The sequence below is a fragment of the Sparus aurata genome, chromosome 20 (genome assembly GCF_900880675.1).
Source record: "Sparus aurata chromosome 20, fSpaAur1.1, whole genome shotgun sequence".
In the NCBI taxonomy this organism is placed as follows: Eukaryota; Metazoa; Chordata; class Actinopteri; order Spariformes; family Sparidae; genus Sparus; species Sparus aurata.
The window spans coordinates 27,654,696-27,677,839 of NC_044206.1; the positions used below are offsets into that span (position 1 = coordinate 27,654,696).

General features: G+C 45.5%; 1 protein-coding gene and 1 pseudogene across 3 annotated transcripts in view; both read left to right on the forward strand.

The window, feature by feature from the left end:
* heatr1 (HEAT repeat containing 1) overlaps nt 1-11,427 on the forward strand; it is an 18,004-nt gene extending 6,577 nt beyond the window's left edge. For 2 of the 3 annotated variants that reach the window (XM_030400905.1, XM_030400907.1), the window contains exons 18-45: nt 59-233; nt 346-494; nt 929-1,121; nt 1,507-1,679; nt 2,318-2,482; nt 2,562-2,804; nt 3,121-3,252; nt 3,341-3,444; nt 3,665-3,811; nt 4,166-4,284; nt 4,464-4,585; nt 4,671-4,799; nt 4,892-5,116; nt 5,228-5,357; nt 5,805-5,983; nt 6,382-6,434; nt 6,636-6,759; nt 6,860-7,000; nt 7,231-7,532; nt 8,029-8,179; nt 8,406-8,585; nt 8,851-8,985; nt 9,103-9,207; nt 9,298-9,460; nt 10,235-10,389; nt 10,488-10,646; nt 10,840-10,948; nt 11,215-11,354. In XM_030400905.1, coding sequence (XP_030256765.1) covers nt 59-233; nt 346-494; nt 929-1,121; nt 1,507-1,679; nt 2,318-2,482; nt 2,562-2,804; nt 3,121-3,252; nt 3,341-3,444; nt 3,665-3,811; nt 4,166-4,284; nt 4,464-4,585; nt 4,671-4,799; nt 4,892-5,116; nt 5,228-5,357; nt 5,805-5,983; nt 6,382-6,434; nt 6,636-6,759; nt 6,860-7,000; nt 7,231-7,532; nt 8,029-8,179; nt 8,406-8,585; nt 8,851-8,985; nt 9,103-9,207; nt 9,298-9,460; nt 10,235-10,389; nt 10,488-10,646; nt 10,840-10,948; nt 11,215-11,303 — 4,251 coding nt within the window. In that variant the 3' untranslated portion in view covers nt 11,304-11,354. Of the gene's footprint in view, nt 1-58; nt 234-345; nt 495-928; nt 1,122-1,506; nt 1,680-2,317; nt 2,483-2,561; nt 2,805-3,120; nt 3,253-3,340; nt 3,445-3,664; nt 3,812-4,165; nt 4,285-4,463; nt 4,586-4,670; nt 4,800-4,891; nt 5,117-5,227; nt 5,358-5,804; nt 5,984-6,381; nt 6,435-6,635; nt 6,760-6,859; nt 7,001-7,230; nt 7,533-8,028; nt 8,180-8,405; nt 8,586-8,850; nt 8,986-9,102; nt 9,208-9,297; nt 9,461-10,234; nt 10,390-10,487; nt 10,647-10,839; nt 10,949-11,214 lie in introns of all 3 variants that reach the window. The other variant, XM_030400906.1, reaches the window with a different exon arrangement.
* A 6,264-nt stretch (nt 11,428-17,691) lies between these two features.
* Nucleotides 17,692-22,509, forward strand: LOC115571475 (neoverrucotoxin subunit beta-like; annotated as a pseudogene).
* Nucleotides 22,510-23,144: the final 635 nt, after the last annotated feature.

Sequence of the window (23,144 nt, forward strand, 5' to 3'; positions counted from 1 at the left end):
CTGACGAAAAAAATACTGTCCAATCAGATCTTTGGTTCTGTGTTTTCTGTGTGAACAGGAAGCTGAGCGTCTCGTCAGCGTCCCGTCGTCCTTCTCTGAGGCCTTGACTCTGTACCTGAGCAGGTGTGAGCAGCAGCCAGGTGAACGTCTGGACACACACTTCAGCCTCGTCCTCATGTCGCTGCTCAGAGACTTCATCTCCTCGCTCAGGTGTCACGACGCCTCCTTCAAAGGTAACCATGCCTGGATGTGTGCCAGCAGCAGTTTTACCTGACCGCACACACACACACACTCACTCACACACACACACACACACACACACGTCATGTTGTGTTGTCCCACCAGGTGAGGTGTGGTGGAACCCGGAGAAGCTGGACACAAACACCTGCTGTTACCTGGGCCTCACCTGTCGCCTCTTCAGTGTCATCATCAGCGGAGCGGGGGAGGGGCCGGCAGCCGGCAGCTTCAGAGACCTGATGAAGCTGCTCATCCAGGTATGAGGTCACTTCCTGTTGACTGCGACTGAGGGTGACGCATCAGAGATCGAGGAAATTCGAAGTTTGTTCACAGGATCTAATGCTAGCAGCTGCTTAGCTTAGCATAACTACTGGAAACAGTTAGCCTGGCTCTGTCCAAACATAACGAAATCCACTCTCTGATTACTGACACGTTGAAAATGGCGGTTATGAGCCACAATTCTTTTGTAAAGGAAAAGGGAAGCACAGGAAGTGCTTGTCCCAGCCGACACATAACCTCTCTTAGACTTAACCTGTTCATCAGTAACCAGGAGCGGGTAGGTGGACACAGTCAGGCTAGCTGTTTTTCTAAGCTAGCTAAGCTAAGCTGCTCCTGGCTGTAGTTTCATGTTTAGCATCCAGACACGAGAGTGGAATCGGTCTGATCGTGTGACATCACCGCTCTCCTCCAGGTTCACCTCTCTGAGCCGCTGATGCTCTTCAGGTTCCTGTGCGTGCTGTGGGGGTACAGCAGTAACCATGGCGACCAGCTGGACGTGAAGGTGGGCGCCGTCCTGCAGACTCAGGCTCTGTACATGGGCCGAGCTCTGCTGAGCGCCCAATCAGCCGCCACGCTGGAGCAGCTGGCAGCCGCCGACTCACCTGGTGAGAAACCAAAACCAGATCCTGAGAAATGTTTGAATGATGACTGAACGTGAACTTAATTCGTGACCCTGCTGATGAAGTGTTGGCCTGCTGTTAGCCTGCAGCTAGCTTTGTGTTAACAACATTGTTGGAACAAAAACAATCTCCCCGTGGGGATTAATAAAGAATCTGAATCTGTGATGACGTGATTCAGACGTTCATGTTCCTCTGAGGATGAACTGTAACAACAGGTGATCCTGTGATGTCATCAGGTCAACGTGTTAATGTGTGCAGTAATACTACAGATACCTGCAGAACTGATGACATCACATCAGCTGGACTCTGTGTTTACTGATGATTAGCTAATGTTAGCATGCTAAGCTAAGGTGATCTGTCTGTCTGTCAGTGGTCCCGTCGTTGCTCTGCTGTCTCACCTCTCCGGTTCGGGAGGTCCGGAGGGCGGCTCTCGGCGCTCTGCAGAACCTATCAGAAGCCAAAGCTTCTCCCTTCCAGCCAATCACAGAGAAGCTCCTAAAGACTCCCGAGGAGATCATCGCCGACCCGTCTTACCTGAGCCAGGTGAGTCGAGACATTCTGCCTCTGAGTTGAGATCAGTTCAGTCACGTCATTGTGTGTCAGAGTCTTCACATTTAAAACACTGAAAACTGCTTCAGTCGACTTTAAAACAGTTTGACTTTTTATTATTTCCTCTGAAAAAACAGAGCAAAGAGAAACTAGAGCGAAACTTCTGAGACAGTTTAATTAACTGTGTTGTTTCCTGCTTCACTGTAAAGATCTCAATCAGTCATTACTGGAAGATTAATTATATGTTGCTTGTTGTCTGAGGTTGTTATATTGTAGCTCTTAATTGGAGTTAAATAATTAAAAAAGTATTACCATACTTATTTTGGGTATTTGTAATTAATGACATTTCTGAGGAAACCTGCTTGTAATTTATTGGTAGTTTACAGAATAAAGGTTTTGCATCTTTTCTATAAAACATTTATTTGATAATCAATTTTTTTATTCACAATCAGGATGAAAACATTAAGTTAGGAAATGAAGAGAGTTCACGTAGTATTTAACATCAGCTCGGTTGTATCATTAATCTATAAATGACACATTTTAATTTAATATAAACTCTGAAAACGTCTGACAGCTGACACGATGTTCAGAACATGAGCCGCTGCAGTGTTTCATCACCGTCTGTGTTTCAGGCTCTCGGCTCTCTTCACGACGACTGTCAGTCTGTCAGAATGTCGCCGCAGCAGAAGAAGCTGCAGGTGTCGCTGCAGCAGCTGCTGCAGAGCGTTCAGACGCCCTGCTGCCCGTCGTACAGCGCCGCCGGCCTGCTGCGAGCGCTGAGCCACGTCAACGGACAGGTGAGGGCGGGAACACACCTGCACATTTAAACCAGAACAACATGTCGTGCGTTTACATGTTTCCATCTCTCCTCCTCAGTCCGTCCTGTCCAGCCTGCTTCCTGTTCTGGATCGCCTCTTGGAGCAGAGCGGCCCCGACACCCCCGCCCTGCTGCGGGCCGAAGCCCAGCTGATGCAGCTCGTCCTGGGGAAGTACAACGAGGCGTCGGCCCCCCTGCTGGCTGAGGACCAGAACTGTCTGGATCTGTTCATCAGAGCTCTGAGGACCTCGACCCAGCAACACCCCGACATCTCCAGCTGCCAGATCTTTGCTCTGGAACAGGTGTGACTCACCTGAAGCTGTGCTGAAAACCAGGGTTCAGATCAGGGTTAGAGCTGTGTTAGAACGAGGGATGACAACAGGGTCAAATCTGCACTGAGGCCAGAGGTTAAACTAGTATTTAAGTCAGGCTTAAACCTGCACTGCCACTGCAAGGCCAGAGCTTATACTAGTGTGTAAGTCGGGCTTAAACCCAGGATTCAGATATAAATCCAGGTTTAAAGTCCGTGATTTTAGATTCCAGGAAACAGAAGATGATGTCTTCAGGTTGAGGTGAACGTTGTCTGTGTTGCTGACGTGTCTGTCTGATTCTCTGCAGATCACAAAGCCGTTCTTCTCGGCCCTCGGAGACGAGAAGGTGCAGCAGAAGCTGCTGTCGGTGATGTTCGACCTGCTGGTGGAGAGCAGGAGTCCTCTGGTGGCCAACACCGTCAGCAGCGTCTTTAAAGGGGTGAGCAGAGAGAGAGAGACTGATCTGTTTAGCTTAAAGCAGGCTGAATGTCTGGAGGCTGGTCATGAGTGTGTTTTTCTTCTGGCAGGTGGCTGTCGACGGTCAGCTGGTGGCCAATGAGCTCGCTCCTCCAGAGAAACCCAAAGTGAGCGTGACGGTGCAGCAGAGCCGCCGGAGCAGAATGACTCTGAGGTGAAGCTCGATCTGCTGTCGGTCTCACAGTCAGAAACAAATCAACTCATCTAACGTTTCATTGTATTTTATAACAAATCAGTTCTTTCAGAAGTTGTTCTGTAACAAATATTTGACTCTGATCTCCTGCAGAAAAGTCAAGGTAGCAAAGAGGTTCTGCTTCTGTCTGTGAGATGAAAACATGAAGACATGATGAAGTTGTTTTTCTCTCTCTGGTTAGGAAACCTCAGGAGAGCAGCGACGTGGCTCCAGAAGGGGGCGCTGTGTCGTGGCAGAGAGTCACTCTGATCCTGGAGCTGCTGCAGCACAAGAAGAAGCTGAAGAGAGCCCAGATGTTGGTGCCGGTTCTGTTCTCGCTGCTCGGCAGGTAACGTCACAAACAAAAGCAATTAATGTCCTTGTTGAGTCTCAAGAACTGCAGACAGGAAGGGCCAGTAACTTGCACAGCTGGAAAGAGGACATTTCAGTTTGATTAAAATATTCAATATTAACATTTTGGCAGCTACAGGCTTCTGTAGTTTAAAATCCATTAACCTGTAAAAAGTTTAAAATCTCAAAGCTGATGCAGTTTGTTCAGTAGATCAACATATTTCTTTAAATCAACCAACTGAAAAACAGTTTTGGGACCTGAACAATGTAATCTATATAACTAACATGAATTACAACATGGCATAAAATACTGAAGTCACGTATTTAAAATGCTTGTTGTTTTGTGCGTCAGGAGTCTGGAGCCGTGTCCAGGCGACCACAGCAACATGGAGTACACCAAACAGCTGCTGCTCAGCTGTCTGCTCAACGTCTGCAACAAGCTGTCTCCTGATGGACGAGCTGTGGCCGCAGGTAGGTCCAACATCATCTATGTGACGGCGAGGATCCAAAACGCCTCGAGCTGCAGGAGGAGCGCTCCCGTCGTCTACGCGTCTCCTCAACAGGGAGTCGGTCGTAAAGTCTTGATGACATGAAGTGTAACGTGGAGCCATCAGCTTTAAACGTCTCTGTGATGTGGTTTTCCTGTGCAGATGTTCTGGATGAAGATAAGTTCAGTGTGGAGTTGGTGGTTCAGTGTATCAGAGCGTCTGACATGCCGCAGACTCACCACCACGCTCTGCTGCTGCTGGGCACCGCCGCCGCCATCTTCCCTGTGAGTGAGGTTTAACATCGGACACAAAACATTTCTCTGTGTGTGTTTCTTCTTTGACGCTTCGTGTCTCCTGTTCGTCCTGCAGGAGAAGGTTCTGCACAACATCATGCCCATCTTCACCTTCATGGGAGCCAACATCATGCGCCTGGACGACGCTTACAGCTTCAGAGTCATCGACAAGACGGTGGAGATGGTCATACCTGCTCTGATCAAGGTGACATGTTGTAAACTTGTGTAAAATACTGACCAATGAGAATGAAGAGCGTGCAGATGTAACGGCGCTGATGTATCACTGCGTGTCTTCAGGCCCACCAGGTCTCCGATGGCGGCTCCTCAGCTCACGTGGACGCCGTGGTGACGAGGATCATGCACGTGTTTGCCGACGCGCTGCCTCACGTGCCCGATCACCGGCGGCTGCCCGTCCTCGCTCAGCTTGTGACCACGCTGGGCCCCGCCCGCTTCCTCTGGGTCCTAATGCTCCTCCTGTTCAAGCTGCACGCCACGCAGACCGCCAGCTCTGTGAGCGAAAAGGCAAGACATCAGTTAGTGAGCGCTGCCTGGAGCAACAGGCGCCAGGTTCACACACAGATGAGTAGTAAGGTCTCCTGCGAGCGTGTGGTTGATGTGTGTGTTTGTGTGCAGGATGCCGCTCTGGAGAGAGATGTGGACTTCTGGATTTCTCTCTGCTGTCAGTTCGAGGTGACCGACCAGCTCACCTCCCTCATCAGCATCCTGAACTTCCTCCTGCAGCTGCCTGACGACAAAGACGACGGTGAGATCAAGTTCAGACTTGATAAGAATAAATCCGAAACACGTGCCAAACAACCAATCACAGGTCTTGTTGCCGCACTGTAGTAACATCTTTCACGAGGATCACGTCGGCATCGATCCTACGATTTAAACCCTAAATTCAGCTGAAGAATCTCCCTTGTATGTTGCTCGTTTTATGACAATGCTCTCAGAAAGTAAATAATTCACGACAGGTTTTAACTCATTTAATTATTTACCATACTGAAACTTCAACGCGCTCTTTTCTGTTTTTTATCTTTTTACATTGTTCGAGTTTCGGACTCGCAGTCAGACACAATGAGCTCTTTGAAGACGTCATCTTGTGCTTCATAACTTGAATTTAAAAATAATAACTTATAAAACATGACTTACATCAGTTTGAACATACGTGTCTTTATGCAACATTTCCTGATGTTTCTGACCTTTGCAGCTGCAGCGAAGCGCCCCGTCGGTCGACGAGGAGCTAAGAAGAAGGAGGAGGACGAGGAGAAGATGGAGGAGCTGATCTTCAGCGTGGAGGCTCACAGCGGCAAAGAGCTGCGACACTTTAAGTTCCTGTGTGTGTCCTTCATGGCTCAGCTGCTCGGATCCACCAGCTTCATCGGGAAGGTGGGTGACGTGTCGGCGAGCGTTCACAACAGTTTGTGACGTTTTTACGAAGAAGGAAAGTTTAAAGCCGGATAAGCAGAAGAAGATGGATGGATGGAAAGTTTAAAGATTAAATATAAACGAGCTATAATACAGACTAGATAACACATTTGTCTGTGAATCAGTTTAAACTCAGTGTTTCTCATAAAACTGCACCAACGTGCGAAACTGTTCAAACACAAACATTCAAAAAATAAAGAACAAACTCTTGAAATATAATAAAACAGAGAGGAACAATATGAAACATAAGACGACAGAAGCTGGTCTGATGTGATTGTTACACTATAACTATTTTGTTCAGAAATACAAACAATATACACAAGACATAACAATGAATAATAACTATTCCACTGTTTCAGGTTGCAGACGGTGGTGATGTCATCGATGAGTCTCTCCAGCAGCTGCAGCAGAGGTGAGTTTACATCAGCGTGTGTGTGTGTGTGTGTGTGTGTGTGTGTGTGTGTGTGTGTGTGTGTGTGTGTGTGTGTGTGCAGCAGGTGAACGTGTGTGTGTGTGTGCAGCAGGTGAACGTGTGTGTGTGTGCGCAGCAGGTGAACACGTTTGTGTGTGTGTGTGTGCGCAGCAGGTGAACGTGTGTGTATGTGCGTTTCAGGCTGCTGGAGGAGATCCTGCGATACATCCACAGTGTCGCTCGCTGTGTGGAGGAGAACGCTGACAAACCCACCGCTAAGTTCTGGAGGGTTCTGCTCAACAAAGCCTACGATGTTCTCGATAAGGTTCGTTGATTATGGATTTTATTTAAATATTACTGTTTGAGTATTTCTGCCTTTCACAGTTTGTAGTAACGCCTGCGTGTCACCGCCTTCTGTTGCCCAGGTGAACTCCTTGTTGCCCACGGATACCTTCATCACGGTGATTAGAGGGCTGATGGGAAATCAGCTGCCGTCAGTGAGGAGAAAAGCCATGGAGCTGCTGAACAACAAGCTGCAGCACAGGACGCAGTGGGAGGAACAGCAGGTAACGTGACACGTGTCCTAACTGCCTGTGACACCAGCGAGCATCAGCAACAAATCACTTGTTTCATTATTCCTTTCCTGGGTTTCCTGGCTGGCTCGCCATCTTGAGCCTGACGCCCTGTTTCTATTTTATTTCAATTGCTCTTGTTGAAGAAACGACATGGACAAGCAGAGTGTTTTAAAATAAACTAGAGCATCGTTGGTTCATATAGTTTTTTCTCTCCGTTGCAGGTCACAGCGCTCGTACAGCTGTCCAGCAACCTGCTGAGCATTGTGGATAGACGTCGTGGTAAGGTGATGGTGGAGGAGGAGGCGGAGCAGGCCATCAACCGACAGACGGCGCTCTACAGCCTCAAGCTGCTGTGCCGCAGTTTCGGCTCCGACCACCAGGAGGCGTTCATACCCGTCCTGCAGCAGACGGTGGAGATCGTCACGTCGGCAGAGGAGGAGAAGAACGTGATGGGCAGCGCTCTGCTCTGCATCGCCGAGGTGGTCAGCACACTCAAAGCCCTCGCCATCCCACAGCTGCCCAGGTGAAAACCTCCTTCACAGGTGTACTGAGCTCAGCTCGGCTGTTGGTCTCTCTGGGAAGCTTCATCAGATCTTTGATTATGAGTCAAATGTGAAATATTTCACATGAGTTCATACTTAGTTTACAAACATGTGAGATCTGAACGACATGATCACGTAGAGCAGAAACACCAGAACCAGAACCAGTGAAGCAGTTATGTGTTTCAGTGTCATATAGTTCAGAGTGAGTAAATGAATGTCCAGAGTTCAGACGACCTGTTTGTTCTCTGTAGTTACAGTTTGAGGTTTTTTTGTTTTCTTAAGCTCTAAATGATCAAACGGTTGAACTGTTGGACTTCTGATCCGCTGAGCTCAGAAACAGGATGTGGGTTTTAGCCAGAAAGAGTTTTCAAAGGCAGAAAGTTGCCTGATGTTTCTCTTAAATACAACATAAACTAAAACAACGCAGTTAAAGACGGACAGAAAACACGAGCGACAATGTTTATTTGTGTCGTTCAGGTTGATGCCGGCGGTGTTGAACACGCTGACTGACAGGAAGGACCTGCTGACCAATGAGATCTACCTGCTGAGCGCCGTCACCGCCCTCCAACGTGTAACGGAGACGCTGCCGCATTTCATCAGCCCGTACCTGCAGGACATCACCTTACAGGTGTGGTGATGATGATGATGATGAAGGAGGAGAAACTGAAGCTTTTGATTTAAACTAGGCGGTTATCTCGACTCTTTCGTTTGTGCAGCTGTTCTCATGGCCAGGTTCAAACTGGTGACGACAGAATTTATGGTTGTTTGTTCATGAAGTAAAAGAAATAAAATGTTCCCATGTGACATGATGATGTCACTCAGCAGCACCATCCTAACACTTCCTGTTCCTGCAGGTGTGTCGGCTGACTCGGCTGGTAGAGTCTTCCTCCTCCTCGTCTTCCTCCTCCTCCGCCACCGCCCAGCTGTGCACACGCCTCGCCTCCCTCAGGAGCACCCTCGCCACCGGGCTGCCCCCCAGGGTCCTGCTGCCCACCCTCACCAAGTGCTACAGCAGCATGGTCGTCGACAAGAAGGTAAATCTGAGCGTCGCGATGGAACCAGCGTTTTCTTGCTTTTTGTTCATGAATTTGACTCGAGCGTTTCTGCACAAATTTAATTAATGTTAAAACTCAGACGACTGTTTTTTCTCCTGTTTCCTCTGATTCACTTTGAGCTGACACCTCTCTCACCTGGTTACCTGCTGATGTTAAGTCATCACGTACTGTGCGGATCACGCTGGAGCAGGTTTATCTCAGTGATCTGATGGTCTGGTGTGACTGACGGTGAGTTTCCCTGCAGGGTCAGCTGGGGGCGCTGATGAGCATCCTGAGGGAACACATCAGCCACATGGAGAGAGACCAGCTGAACTTCCACCAATCAGAGCTCACCTCCTTCTTCCTCACCGCGCTGGACTTCCGTGCTGAACACTGCCAGGTGGGTTCACAGCTGCTCGGGTATTGAAGGTGTTTCTAATATGTCGGACGTGTTTTCTTCATCAGTAAAAGAGTGAACTGACTGTCGCAGGAACTCTTTGTTACTTCTGGTGTTCAGGGCGATCTGGAGAAGACGGCGGCGATCGAGGGCGCTGTGATCGACTGTCTGCTCGCCATGGTGATGAAACTGTCAGAGGTCACGTTCAGACCGCTCTTCTTCAAGGTAACATCAGTCAGCTGATTCTGTCCCTGTGACTCAGTGGTGAGACAGTGATGATGTCAGATGTGATCCAGATGTTTGTTTCTCCTGCAGCTGTTCGACTGGAGCAAATCTCACAGTAACGAGCGTCTGCTGACCTTCTACCGACTGTCCGACTGCGTCGCCGAGCGCCTCAAAGGACTCTTCGTCCTGTTTGCAGGAAACCTGGTGAAGCCGTTCGCTGACCTGCTGCGACAGACCAACAGCTCCCAGACAGGTGAGACTGCTCGAACCAGCAGCAGGATTTATTTCACTTTTATTTAAATTTTACCTGATTTTATTTTTTCTAACTTTTTAAATTGTTTTTCGTTGATAACTTTTTCTTTTTTTTTTTTAATTTAATTTGCTTTTTGTTTCAACTGTTTTCATTTGAATGTTTCAATTTAAGTAATTTTAATTTGATCTTCTGTAATTATACTTTATTTTTTATTTAATATCTTGACGTAATCTTGTTATAATGTTTCGTACATTTTTTATAACTTATTCTATTGTATATTATTTGACTCTTTTATTTTACATGACTTGTTTAATAATATATTCTCATTTTTAACTATCATATTTAACATGACTTAATCGAATTCAATATGAATATAATTTATTTAACTTAGTATAAATTGAATAAACTTTATTCTCCTGATGTTTGATTCACAGCAGACGACTCAGACTTGATGCTCTGGTGAAAGTTCACTTATTGACCAGATGATGTAATAGATGACACATTTTATGACACATGGCTCAAACAAACAAAACTTTATTTAGATGATTAACAGTTTCTGTCACCAGTCGCTCGTCATGACACCCAGAAAAGCCTCAGAGAAAAAGTTTCCAGAGAGATTTTTCTTTAATCAGCAGGATTTATCGTGATTAAATGATCCAAGTGTTCAGTTAACTTTTCACAGTGTTCATGTTAGAGATAAGTTTCCATGTGAAGGTGACTTTTCCTCTTCTGGGTACCAGAATAAGATCATTGATGATGTCCTCTTTGTTTCAGGCGACTTGTTGTTCGAGTCGTGTCGGTCTGAAGAGAAGAACGCTCTGCTGCTGCAGCTCGTCCTCGACTGTCTGCACAAGATCTTCCTGTACGACACGCAGAGGTTCCTCAGTAAAGAGCGAGCCGACACCCTCATGGGCCCGCTGCTCGATCAGGTGAGCAGATGAAACCATCATCTGATCAAAACCCTTTACAATACGTGGTGGTGATGATGATGATGATGATGATGATGATGTCGTCCCTCTGTGTGCAGCTGGAGAACACTCTGGGTGGGGACCAGCGGTACCAGCAGAGGGTGACCCAGCACCTGGTGCCCTGCGTGGGTCAGTTCTGTGTGGCGCTGGCTGACGACACTCAGTGGAAAACTCTTAACTACCAGATCCTGCTGAAGACCAGACACACCGACTCCAAGGTGAGAACACCTGCTCACACACCTGGCAGCCTGCAGACAGGACTCGGGGCTGCAACAACCATCCTACCGCTCCTGATTCTAATATGTTAATTATGTTTATGTCTCGTTAGTCTCAACAGTTGATGCAGATGAACTTTAATTAAACTCCTCCTCCTCCTCCTCCTCCTCCTCTTCTTCCTCTTCCTCCTCTCAGGTGCGTTTCTCATCTCTGCTGATGCTGATGGAAGTGGCGTCCAAACTGAAGGAGAACTACGTGGTGCTGCTGCCGGAGACCATCCCCTTCCTGGCTGAACTGATGGAGGGTGAGAATTATTTAAACAGCATTTCCAAATGAACAACATGAAGCTGCTCTGGGATTTCCCAGTGACACGGACCGTGTCAGTGTCCTGGTGTCACTCAGGACAATAATGTTTATGTTGAACAGAACCACAGAGGAGACGTCTTCATAAAGATTTAAGATGTCGTGTCGGCTGCAGCTTCCTGTTGTGTCAGTCAGAGCTGACAGGATGCTGCAGTCTGATCTCTTCCTGCTGACGTTTGCTGAAATCTTAAATGTGTGTGTTTCCAGATGAGTGTGAGGAGGTGGAGCAGCAGGTCCAGAAGGTGGTTCAGGAGATGGAGAACATCCTGGGAGAACCGCTGCAGAGCTACTTCTAGAACAATAATGACACAACAGGTTTCATTCTTCAGCCTGATGTCAAATTTGTGCTTTTTTTTCTTCTCTCATCTGTACAAGAAATACGTCTTCAATAATAAAACAATGAGTTCGTCTTTAACTCTGTATGAGATTCTGTTTGATTGTAAAGAAGTCCGATACTGAAGCTGAGTGCTTCTGGCTGGAAAACATCCTGTGAGAACCAGTTAGATCTGAGTTTTTTACTTGAGAAGTTAATTACGTCGTGATCACGAAGTCACAAATGTTGTTTTTGTGAGATGATCAGGAGAATCTGACATTTCATCTTGTTAAAGCAGCTTGTGTGTTCGCTGACACGACACCGCTGATCTGACAAACATCAAGATTAAAGAATAAGAAGAGGGAACAAGCTTCTGTTTTCTTGTGAGAATGGGTTATTGATCTCATTATGTGGAGATATCAACACTTGTTGTTCTGCCAGACGGAGGACACGATGTTAGAGACGTCTGCAGTTTGAGAAGAAGTCTTTTGTGAAATTAAAAAACATTCAAGTTGTTGATTATTTTTCCAGACGGCATTTTGAGAGTAATCAAAGGAAATTAATTGCATTTCTTTTCCTTGAATCATTTCTTCTTTTCTGAAGTTCTGCTCGTCTTACTGAACTCAGCAGAACTTTCTTCTGGTGTGGTCGCTGCTCTTCCAGTAAAGCTTGAAGTTAAGTTTCTGTATGAGAACAGACTTCTCATTTATCTTAAATGATCAGCTGACTGTCAGGTTGATTCAGGTCAGGTTGAAACATGAAAACCACACTTTTTTTCCAACTGAGGAACAATCTTAATGTGGTGCATTTAATGCTGAATTTACAAGATTAAATTAATTAAAATTTCCGACTTCTCGTTAATCTTAAATGATCCGCTGACTGTCAGGTAGATTCACATCCTCTTTATAAGAAAGAGCTGACTCATTACCCAGAATGCCTCCTGATGAAATCCATGTCAGTGATGTTTCTTCGAACCACAAGCGATATATTGAAACTTCATGTTTCGTTATGTTGCAACTTTCTGTTTCTTTAGCTTTATTTAGAAATAATGTTCTTTGTGCTGTGATTCTGATCTGTAGGTACAAACCAGCTCGCTCAGGAAAAGATGATCTTTTGGCTCAAAGTAGCCATAAAGTAAAACCTCCTGATGTCTGGTCCAATCTGTCGGGATATATTGTCTTGTTAGAAATGATCTGGTGTTAATGCTGCAAACACATGTGGAAAATGTCCCGACGTCTTCACCTAAACTATCCAGTTTTATTGCAGCAAACAGAATCAAAATATCCAAACCTTTTTTTCAAAAATGTACAGATATTTTCTTTTTTATTTGAGACTTTTTTATTGTTTTAACAATGATAATACACATACTGGGTTCAGTAAAAGTCTGGCAGAAGTGAGAGAAGGCAGCACACGTAGTTCACACTTCTTCATTTCTTTTAAAGAACATTATCACCTCACCACAGGTCTCAGTCCTGAAGGCAGTTACATGAATAAATAATATATCAAGGTGTGTCATGTGAGGAGTCAGTGGAAGAGAGAGAGAGATCTTACAGTATATAAGTTTCCTCCCAGAATCAGAATTCATCAGACAAGCAGCTCCAGTTGGAAGTCAAGAAGACTCACACACGACTCAGCTGATCTGCACAACTTCACCAGGTGAGGACAAACTGGGCTGATGGGTGACAGAAACAGATCTGTGTTTTTTACAGCAATGCTGCTACAAACCGACACTTTCTCCAAGTGAGGAACAATCTTAATGTGGTGCATTTAATGCTGAATTTACGAGAGGGGACCAACGATTCAAAATTTGCCATAGCTGTTTCAAAATGATCGTTAAGTTTCTCCTTATTATGCAACAACTCTTAAAATCCCTGGATTTGTAAGGGAGTCTGGGATACTGCTGTTACTAGTGGCTTCACTTGTATACGTGGTTAATGTCTATGACTTCCACACACACTCAGCAGCCCACTGCCTGCAACAATCGTGTCAAGTAGATCACAACAGCAGTTAATTCTTTTAAATAAGAAAAGGTGTGACAGTGCACACACCACGTTTCTTTTAACCCATTTATATCTTTAACGTAAACATTTCTCATTACATAGAAAAATGCATTATTTGTGATTAAAATACTGGTTGCTGGTAATATATCAGTGACCCCCACATATGTGTAATTTTGAGAATACGCTCTGATTGGTTTAGTTTATGTTCCACCCAAAACACATCCTTGACTGGAGCAGCAGTATGTGAGGACGTGTTTGTACAGAGCTCCTGATCTGGGCGAACCTGGTTTGTTTTCTGTTGTTGGCTATATGCAAATAATTTTCATTATAAGTTCAATCCAATTTATATATACCATGGGTCGCCCTGGTTAGGGCTTGTTAGGAGGAAAGGTTAGATGGTTATCAGCTAAATTTGGCCTTGGATCATCATTCATCATTCACACAGATTAAAATAATATATGACGCACCCACTGCAGCTGTGCGGACCAATAACAATATCTCTGATTATATCCCCCCTTTACAGGGCTTGCAGGCAGGGCTGCGGCCTCTCCCCATATCTGTTTGATTCGGCGGTCGAATCCCTTGCTATAGCCCTTAGAGCAGAAGAGGGTATTACCAGTATCTCCCGTGGCGGTAAAGTCCATAAGCTGGCGCTATACGTGAATGACCTGCTTTTGTATATATCCAACCCATCAATATCAATACCAAAGCTAGTGTTTATGCTAGAAAACTTTAGACACCTTTCAGGCTATCAGTTGAACTATTCAAAGATCCTGCTTTTTCCAATTGACCACACAGACGGAGAAATTTCAATTCAAAATAGAACGTAATATGTTCACATATATCCTCCTTGAACCGGCACCTTATCGTGGTGGAGGGGTTTGAGCACCTGAACAATCCTAGGAGCTATGTTGTCCGGGGCTTAATGCCCCTGGTAGGGTCTCTCAAGGCAAATAGGTCCTAGGTGATGGGTCAGACTTAGATTGGTTCCAAAGCCCCTAATGAATGAAATAACAACACGGAAGTGTACGTCGCCCGGAATGGCATCACCAGTGCCGCAGTTGGGGCTCGCAGCCTGAACAAGCGACATGGGCACACCCTCAAGTAGGGTCACCACTGGCGGGAGGGCTCAGAAGGGGCCAGTGCACTGTGATTTGGGTGGCAGTCGTGGGCGGCGGCCCCGACAACCCAATCCCCGGACGATGACTCTAGTCATGGGGACATGGAATGTAATGTAATGTAATGAAATGTAATGGAGGGGGAGCGGGGAAGCCTGATCTAGTGCGAGAGGTTGACTGGTACCAGCCAGAGATTGTCAGGCTCACCTCCACGAACAGTCTGGTCTCTGGAACCGAACTCCTTGAGAGGGGCTGGACTCTCTTCTATTCTGGAGTTGCCTACTGCGGGCTGGTGTGGTGCTGCTGATAGCTCCCCATCTCAGCCACCATGTGTTAGAGTTCACCCCGGTGTACGAGAGGGTCGCTTCCCTGCGCCTTCGGGTCAGGGATAGGGGTCTCACTGTGGCTTATGGGCTGAACAGCAGTGCAGAGTACCCGGCCTTCTTGGATGCCCCTGGAGGGGTACTGGAGAGTGCTCCAACCACTCACGTGAGCAGTGACAGTGTTGCCTAGAGGGGTGTGATTGGCCTCCCCGATCTGATCTTGAGAGGTGTTTTGTTACTGGACCTCTGTGCTAGTCACAGTTTGTCCATAGCAAACACCATGTTCAAGCATAAGGGTGTCCATATGTGCACCTGGCGCCAGGATGCCCTAGGATGGAGGGCAATTATCAACTTTGTAGTCGTGTCATCTGACCTCCGGCCATATGTCTTGGACACTTGGTTGAAGAGAGGGGCTGAGCTGTCAACTGATCACCACCTGGTGGTGAGTCGGATCCGCTGGCAGGGGAAGAAGCTGGACAGACCTGGCAGACCCAAACGCATTGTGAGGGTCTGCTGGGAATATCTGGCAGAACCCTCTGTCAGGAAGGTCTTTAACTCCCACCTCTGGGAGAGCTTTGACCAGATCCTTAGGGAGGCTGGGGACATTAAGTCCGAATGGACCATGTTCTCCATTCCATTGTTGACGCGGATGTCCAGAGCTGTGGCCGTAAGGTCTCCTGTGCCTGTCATGGGGGCAATTCCCCAACCCAACGGTGTACTCCGGAAGTAAGGGATGCTGTCAAGCTGAAGAAGGATTCCTATCGAGCATGGTTGGTTCGGGGGAATCCTGAGGCAGCTGAAGTGTACCAGCAGGCCAAGCATGTGCCAGCACGGGTCTCGGAAAAGTTCGGGGAGGCCATGGAGGAGGACTACCAGTCAGCCTCAAAGAAATTCTGGCAAACCATCCGGCACCTCAGGAGGGAGAAGCAGTCCTCCGCCTACACTGTTTACAGTGGCGATGGGGAGCTGTTGACCTCGACTGAGGACATTGTTGGGCAGTGGAAGGAATACTTAGCGGATCTCCTCAATCCCACTGACATGCCTTCCATAGAGGAAGCAGAGGCTGGGGACTCAGAGGTTGACTCGTTCATCACTCAATGGCTGCTCCTGGCTGCGGAACACTGGACCAGCTCTATACCCTCCGCATGGTGCTCAAGGGTTCATGGGAGTTTGTCCAATCAGTCCACATGTGCTTTGTGGACTTGGAGAAAGCATTCGACCGTATCCCTCGTGGCATTCTGTGGGAGGTGCTTCAGGAGTACGGGGTCGGAGGCCCTCTGCTAAGGGCTGTACGGTCCCTGAACGAACAGAGCAGGAGCTTGGTGCGCATTGCCAGCAGTCAGTCAGACCTGTTCCCAGTGCATGTTGGACCCCCCCAGGGCTGCCCTTTGTCACCGGTTCTGTTCATTATTTTTATGGACAGAATTTCTAGGCGCAGCCACGGGCCGGAGGGGATCTGGTTCGGGAGCCACTGGACTAAATCTCAGCTTTTCGCAGATGATGTGGTCTTGTTGACTCCTTCGAGCCAGGACCTCCAGCATGTCCTGGGGCAGTTTGCAGCAGAGTGAGAAGAGACTGGGCTGAGAACCAGCACCTCCAAGTCTGAGGCCATGGTTTTCGACCGAAAAAAGGTGGCTTGCTACCTCCGGGTTGGGGAAGAGCTCCTGCCTCAAGTGGAGGAATTTAAGTATCTTGGGTCTTGTTCAGGAGTGAGGGAAGGATGGAGCGGGAGATTGACAAGTGGATTGGTGCAACGGTCGTTGTATCGGTCTGTCAGGGTGAAGAGAGAGCTGAGCTGAAAGGCAAAGTTGGAGGGTGTGTCCGGGGAGAGGGAAGTCTGGGTGTCCCTCCTCAGGCAGCTGCCCCCGCGACCTGGCCCCGGATAACGCGGAAGAAGATGGATGGATGGATGTTCACATATCTAGGAATTAAAGTTCCCCACAAGATTGAGAATTTGGAGAAGCACAACTTTAAGTCATTATTAGAACAAACAAAACAAGATCTGGGGAAATGGTCAACATTACCGATTTCATTAGCAGTTCTCATTACTATAGTTAAAATGACAGTTCTACCAAGATTTTCTTTAAGTGTTTCAGATGATCCCCATATTTATCCCTCTGAAAACACTTGAACAGCTAGATGAACTTGTCTCTTCATTTATATGAAACAATTCTAATCTTAGGATGAAAAGAATATACCTGGAGGTTCCTAAAGATGCTGGTGGGTTAGGATTACCAAACCGTCTTTGGTATTGTTGGGTGGATAACATAGTAAAATGTATTCATTGGTTTTACACATTGAGAATAAGCAGGGTCCAGACTGGGTCCACATGAAACTATTATCCAACCCTCTACCAACACTCACATCAGTGTTACCACACAACTATGCACAGTTCACAAACTCGGTTGTTAAAGCCTGACCTAAGGTTACAGTTTTAGGAGACATTGTGATTGAAAGCAGTATAGCAGGTATTTCCCAGTAGCAAACAACCACTTCTTTCTTCCACCTTGTTTTCACAAAGCATGTCAATATTGGCATAGAAATGGGTTGATATTCTTCTGCAATATGTATTCCAATAACATGTTAATTTCATTTGAAACACTTGAAAATGACCGCAATGTGCCAAGATTGCATTATTCTAGGGACTTGAAACTGATATCATGGGATAAAACTAAAACGGCATGGGAAAAACATTTGGGGGTTGAGCCGTCTGAAGATATGTGGAAACAGTCTAGAACGTTTTCATATCTCGTCATTGTGTATACGCCATGGTTTAATTCAATTTAAAGTACTCCATCGCCTGCACTATTCAAGGGATAAATTGTCCAAACTCTTTCCCACCGCAGATCCTGTTTGTCCGAGGTGCAGCTATGTATCCACCACAACAGGACGAATGGTCTGGTCATGCACCTCCCTCAACAACTATTGGAGACAGATATTTGATGTATTCTCGAAAATCTGTGGTCAGACTATGGCACCTGACTATCACACATCCATCTTTGGCGTACCACCCCCAGGCTGAAAAGTCTCAAATTTACAAGTAAATGCTTCAGCATTTGCTTCCCTGCTTGCACGCAGATTCATACATTTTAATTGGAAATCAAATTCAGCCCTGTCATTTCTGCGAATGAGGGACGTATCTCTTTCCTACCTTTAGAGAAACTGAGCTACAAGATATATAAAGCCTGCATAAACTTCACCCTGACCTGGAGTACCTTTATAGAATTTGTAGGTTTTCACTTTAAATAATTCATTTTAACACTAGTCGTAATGGATATTTACAAATACTTATAACATACTCAGAACATAATTTCACCCATTATATGATGAGAAGTTTCTGTCTGACTATTTTTGTATTTGTCCTTGTATTTTTCTGTTTGTTTAATTTCATTCTTGTTTAAGAGCCTTGAGGGTGGGGGGTGGGAGGATGCAATTATTTGTGTGTCTAAGTCTGTGAGCTGTATGCTTGTTAATGGAAAAACTACAAAATTAAGTTTAAAAAAAAAAAAATACACATCCACGGCTAATTCAGAGACTAAAAAGAACCTATTTGCGTCCAGACTATCTGCTGTTTGATGAGCAAAATGGACTTGGACACGCCCTAAACGCACTACCACCATGTGCTATAGACCGTTTCAATAGGCCCTTTGACTTGCTGTCACTTTCTGCTGCCTTATTATAGCAATCTACCATCAGTGCACCTGATCACACCTCACTTAAAGTCAAACACGTCACAAGTACATTTGCTTTTTAAACAAGTGTGTGAATGATAACTGAGCCAGGCTGAAACTTGCTATGAGATTTGCTTTACAACAAGTGTAAGGTGGAGCCCTATAACAGTGATTATTGTTGGAATATAGAGTTATTTAACACCGATTTTAATAAAAACCATATCACAGCAGCTCTAAGTGTAACTGAAGTCCTGAGGGTTGTGTTGTCTCTTGAACAGATTGAAGAAAATGTCCTCAGAAGACATGAAGATCACTGCCCTGGGTCAACCTTTCACCCTAGGAATGCTCTATGATGCTCGCAGAGATAAACTGATCCCAGGTAAGTCTTGACATTGACATATAAACAAATATTATATTCAAAACAGTTCTGTATAAAGTATATCTATAAATAGGTTCAGGAAATCTCCAAGCTGCTCTGGTCCCTGGCCCACAAATCTAGTTCTGCAGATTTACTCAATCATGTTTGTTTGGACCCCAACAAATGTCACATCATCCTGATTTTAATAGTTTGTTCAGTGAAAATTAGAACTCTGACCCAAAACCATCATTCTCTCTGACCTCTCTAATCATGTCACAACTGAAATATGATTCTTTGACCTCATCATGCAGCCGATCCGAGATCCAAGTCCACAGTGATTCCTGCTTTATGAGACAACTGATGTTTTCCAATTACTTTAGGTTTGACATTGTGGGATCCAAAAACTCTAAAAGAGAAGACAGTTGAAAAGACTCAACCGTTCAGTAACTTTGAAGTCTCCACATCTGACTCCATTGAATCCAAGTCCTCTCTGCTGGACATTAAAGCTTCTCTGAAGGTCAGTTTCCTGTGTGGACTGGTTGAAGTTGATGGATCTGCCAAGTATCTGAATGATACGAAGAAATTCAAGAATCAGAGCAGAGTGACGTGTCAGTACAAAGCTACCACACACTTCAGTCAGTTGTCAGTGATTCAAGGTGAAACCATAAACACCCAACAGCTTGATGTCATCAAGAAGGGCACGGCAACACATGTAGTCACAGGAATCCTTTATGGGGCAGATGCTTTCTTTGTGTTTGACAGTGAGAAGTTAGAAGCCAGCAGTGTTCAGGACATCCAGGGCCACATGAAGGCTGTGATCAACAAGATCCCAAATTTGATGTTGAGGGTAAAGCTAAAGTCAAGCTGACTGATGAAGAAAAAGAAGTGACCAACAAATTCTCCTGCAAATTCTATGGAGACTTCATTCTTGAAAGCAACCCTGCAACATTTGTAGATGCAGTGAAGACCTTTGTAGAGCTTCCAAAGCTGCTGGGAGAAGATGGAGAGAAGACTGTTCCTCTGAAGGTCTGGTTGACGCCTCTGAAGGCCTTTGACACGACTGCAGCTGAGCTGAAGGGAGAGATCAGCGCTGGATTAGTGGGGAAGGTGCAGGATGCTCTCGAAGATTTAAGAGAAATACAAATTAGATGCAACGATTCTCTGGAGGACACAGTGGCAGAAAATCTTCCACAGATCCAAGAAGAGTTAAACAAGTTCCAAAACTGTTGTAATCGTTACGTATCTAACCTCCAGACAACCATGGCGAAGAAACTTCCCTCCATCCGTGAAGGTAAAGAAGACGAGAGCTCAGTAAAGAAACTCTTTGATGACAGAAACAAGTCACCATTCAGTCATGAAAAACTAGACAAGTGGCTGGATCATAAAGAGAGAGAAATCAACGTCATCAGGTCCTGTGTGGAAATTATGGAGGGAACAAAGATCGTCCATAATGAGTCAGAGCTGGACAGAGAGGTTCTTGCTGCAGGTGTCGATGAAGCTCTGTGCTTCGTCTTCACCTCCCTGCAGAGTGCTGACCCCGTCCTGGATGAGATGGACAAATACCTGGATTCACCTAAAGAAAGTACCAATGAAGTCCGATGGTACTACTCAGATGAAGTTTTAACCAAAATGAGAGCAAAAGCCAAATCTTTCCAAGATATTGCCAAATCCTTGAAGAGCAACAGCAGATTCCGTTTCCTGGTAGCTGCCATCACAAATGAGAAATACACCGGAGCAACCATCTACCACTACAAGAACGGCATTCTGCTCACTGAGGATTTTACTGACAACCCTGATGTGGAGACTGTCAGACACAGAAGAGATTTACTCTGGTGTAAGTATTTTATTTTCACAAATAAGAACAAATGAGTCTCCTTCAGAAACCTGACTGCTCATTCCTTTTATTACTCTCACACTTCATTTTAGGCTTTCTTTACAAAGTCCTACAGATTTTCTGGGAGCTGACACTGAAACTGATTTATAGAGGGACTTCAGTGAAATGACCGACAGTACTATGGATGCACAGTGGTTAAAGAAGTACTCAGATCCTTTAATTAAGTAAAAGTACCAGAACAATAATAGAAAATTGCTTCCTACAAGTTAGTCCTGCATTCAAAAGACTACTGTAGTAAAGTTATACAGCTGTTATCAGCAAAATATCTTCAAAGTATCTGAAGCAGATATTTTGACATCTATCTGTAAGAACACAGCTGGACGGAGGCTGAGATCTGAGAGTTTAATGAGCAGCGACTGCTCCACTCTAACTGTTGGCTACATGACAGTCAAAGATCCTCAGTTGAAGTTGGAACTGAAAGTATCTCAAAGTGAAATATTTACTTTCCACCACTGTCCATGAACAGTACGTAGGAGCATGTGAGTGATGTTCAAATATATGAGCCTGTCCTTTCAAATGTGTTCAGAATCATCAATAAATGTGTTTTCAGTATGAACTGTGATCATGATAACGTCTCGTTCTCTCCATCAGACGCCTGTGATCTCACTCTGGACCCAGACACAGCACACAACGAGCTCACTCTGTCTGAGGGAAACAAGAAGGGCAACACATGGACCAGAACAGTTGTATCCTGACCTCCCACAGAGATTTGATAAATATCCTCAGGTTCTGTGCAGAGAGGAGCTGACTGGGCGCTGCTACTGGGAGGTGGAGTGGGAAAGTTTTAAGGTCAATGTTACTGTAGGTGTTTGCTGCAGAGGGATGTCAAGGAAAGGTAACCAGTCCAACCTCGGAGAGAATAAACTGTCCTGGTGTTTAGGATACTACCAGATATCTGGAGCAGGGTCTGTTCTCTTTGCAAACCATGATAATGACAGCTCTGTGTTGCCTGTTCCTTCTGCCTTCACCCGTCTGGGAGTGTATCTGGACTGGTCTGCTGGCACTCTGTCTTACTATAATGTCTCATCTGACACTGTGAGCCACATCTACACCTTCCACACCAAGTTCACTGAGCCTGTTTACCCAGGCTTTGAGATTTCAGGGGGATCCAGTGCGTCTCTGTGTCGGTAAACTTGTCAGCACATGATTCAGTTCAGACTCAGTTCAGTTCACTGAAATCACTGATTCAAATGTTTTGATTGTGAAGCGTCATCATGTTGGTCACATAACAATGTTAAATAATATAACGCTTCTTTATGTTGGAGTATCTTTAGAAATAAGAATAAGAAAGTTATTGTTGTTATTGAATCTTTTAAATGAACTCATTGAAGTCAAATGTAAATATATGTCCTGTGAGCGACTGTCCTCTGCCCGACACCTGAACAGCAGGAAGTCTAACAGACGTGTTGATGATGTCGCTGCCTCCACCAGCCGATAGATGAGTTTGTGGTTTGACTTTAAGTTGATCTACGGCTGCTGCACCAACTGACACCTTCCTGTGGCCTGTTCACCCAAAATGTACAGGCTGCTGAGACTCTCCTGATATACTGATATGCTGGATCCTGTTTGACAAACGATGTTGTCTGTTGAGAGAAATGAGCTGTGCTAAGGTTGTTGTTGAGTGTGAAGGTAGAAAAGGTGAGAGCTCAGTGATGTTAGGACTGATTATTGGACCTTCTTCCTTTTTGTTTTTTGACCTTTGATTTGTGCTGACCTGAGAAAAGGAAGCTTTTGTCATTTGACTTAATTTTTGTACTTTTTTTTTCAACTACTTGTGATTTAAACCCAAATAAAACTGGAGTGTATTATGTACATTCCAACCAAAGCTCTTGACTTGGCTTCTTTTTGAGGTGGTCTGATCTGGTCGTCCACAGGTAAAGAGATCCTGGAGTCTCTGAGAAAGGCTGACACATTCATTTAATATAAAAAGATGGCTGAAATTTAAGATATTATATTTGATGGTATTAAATCTGACTGGTTAGTTCATTGGGTTTTTTCTGGTGTTGTGATGGTTACACATTATTATTATTCTATATACTATTTTAATCCCAGATTGGGTAATTCTTTTTATCACTCACATTACACACAAGTGCGCACCCACACACACACAGTGTAGAGGAGATGAGCGAAGGGGCTGCCACACATGCCACAGTGCCCAACGAGCAGTGTTAGGGGTCGGTGCCTTGCTCAAGGGCACCTCGGCAACGCCCAGCATGTGAACCAGCATTCTCCAACTGCCAGTCCACATCAATCTTTTTTTGGCCCGAGTGGGACTTGAAGCCGGCGACCTTCAAGTTCCCAAGCCAAGTCGGACTGAGGACTGAGCTATTGCCGCCCCTTAGAGATTCCTTTATTGTTTATGCATTTAAGTAAGTTGAAGGGGATCTTGAAGTTTCCCCATTAAAAAAACAGAGCTCACAGTTTATAGAGTGAGAGTTCCTCCAGTCTGACCTTTTAAAA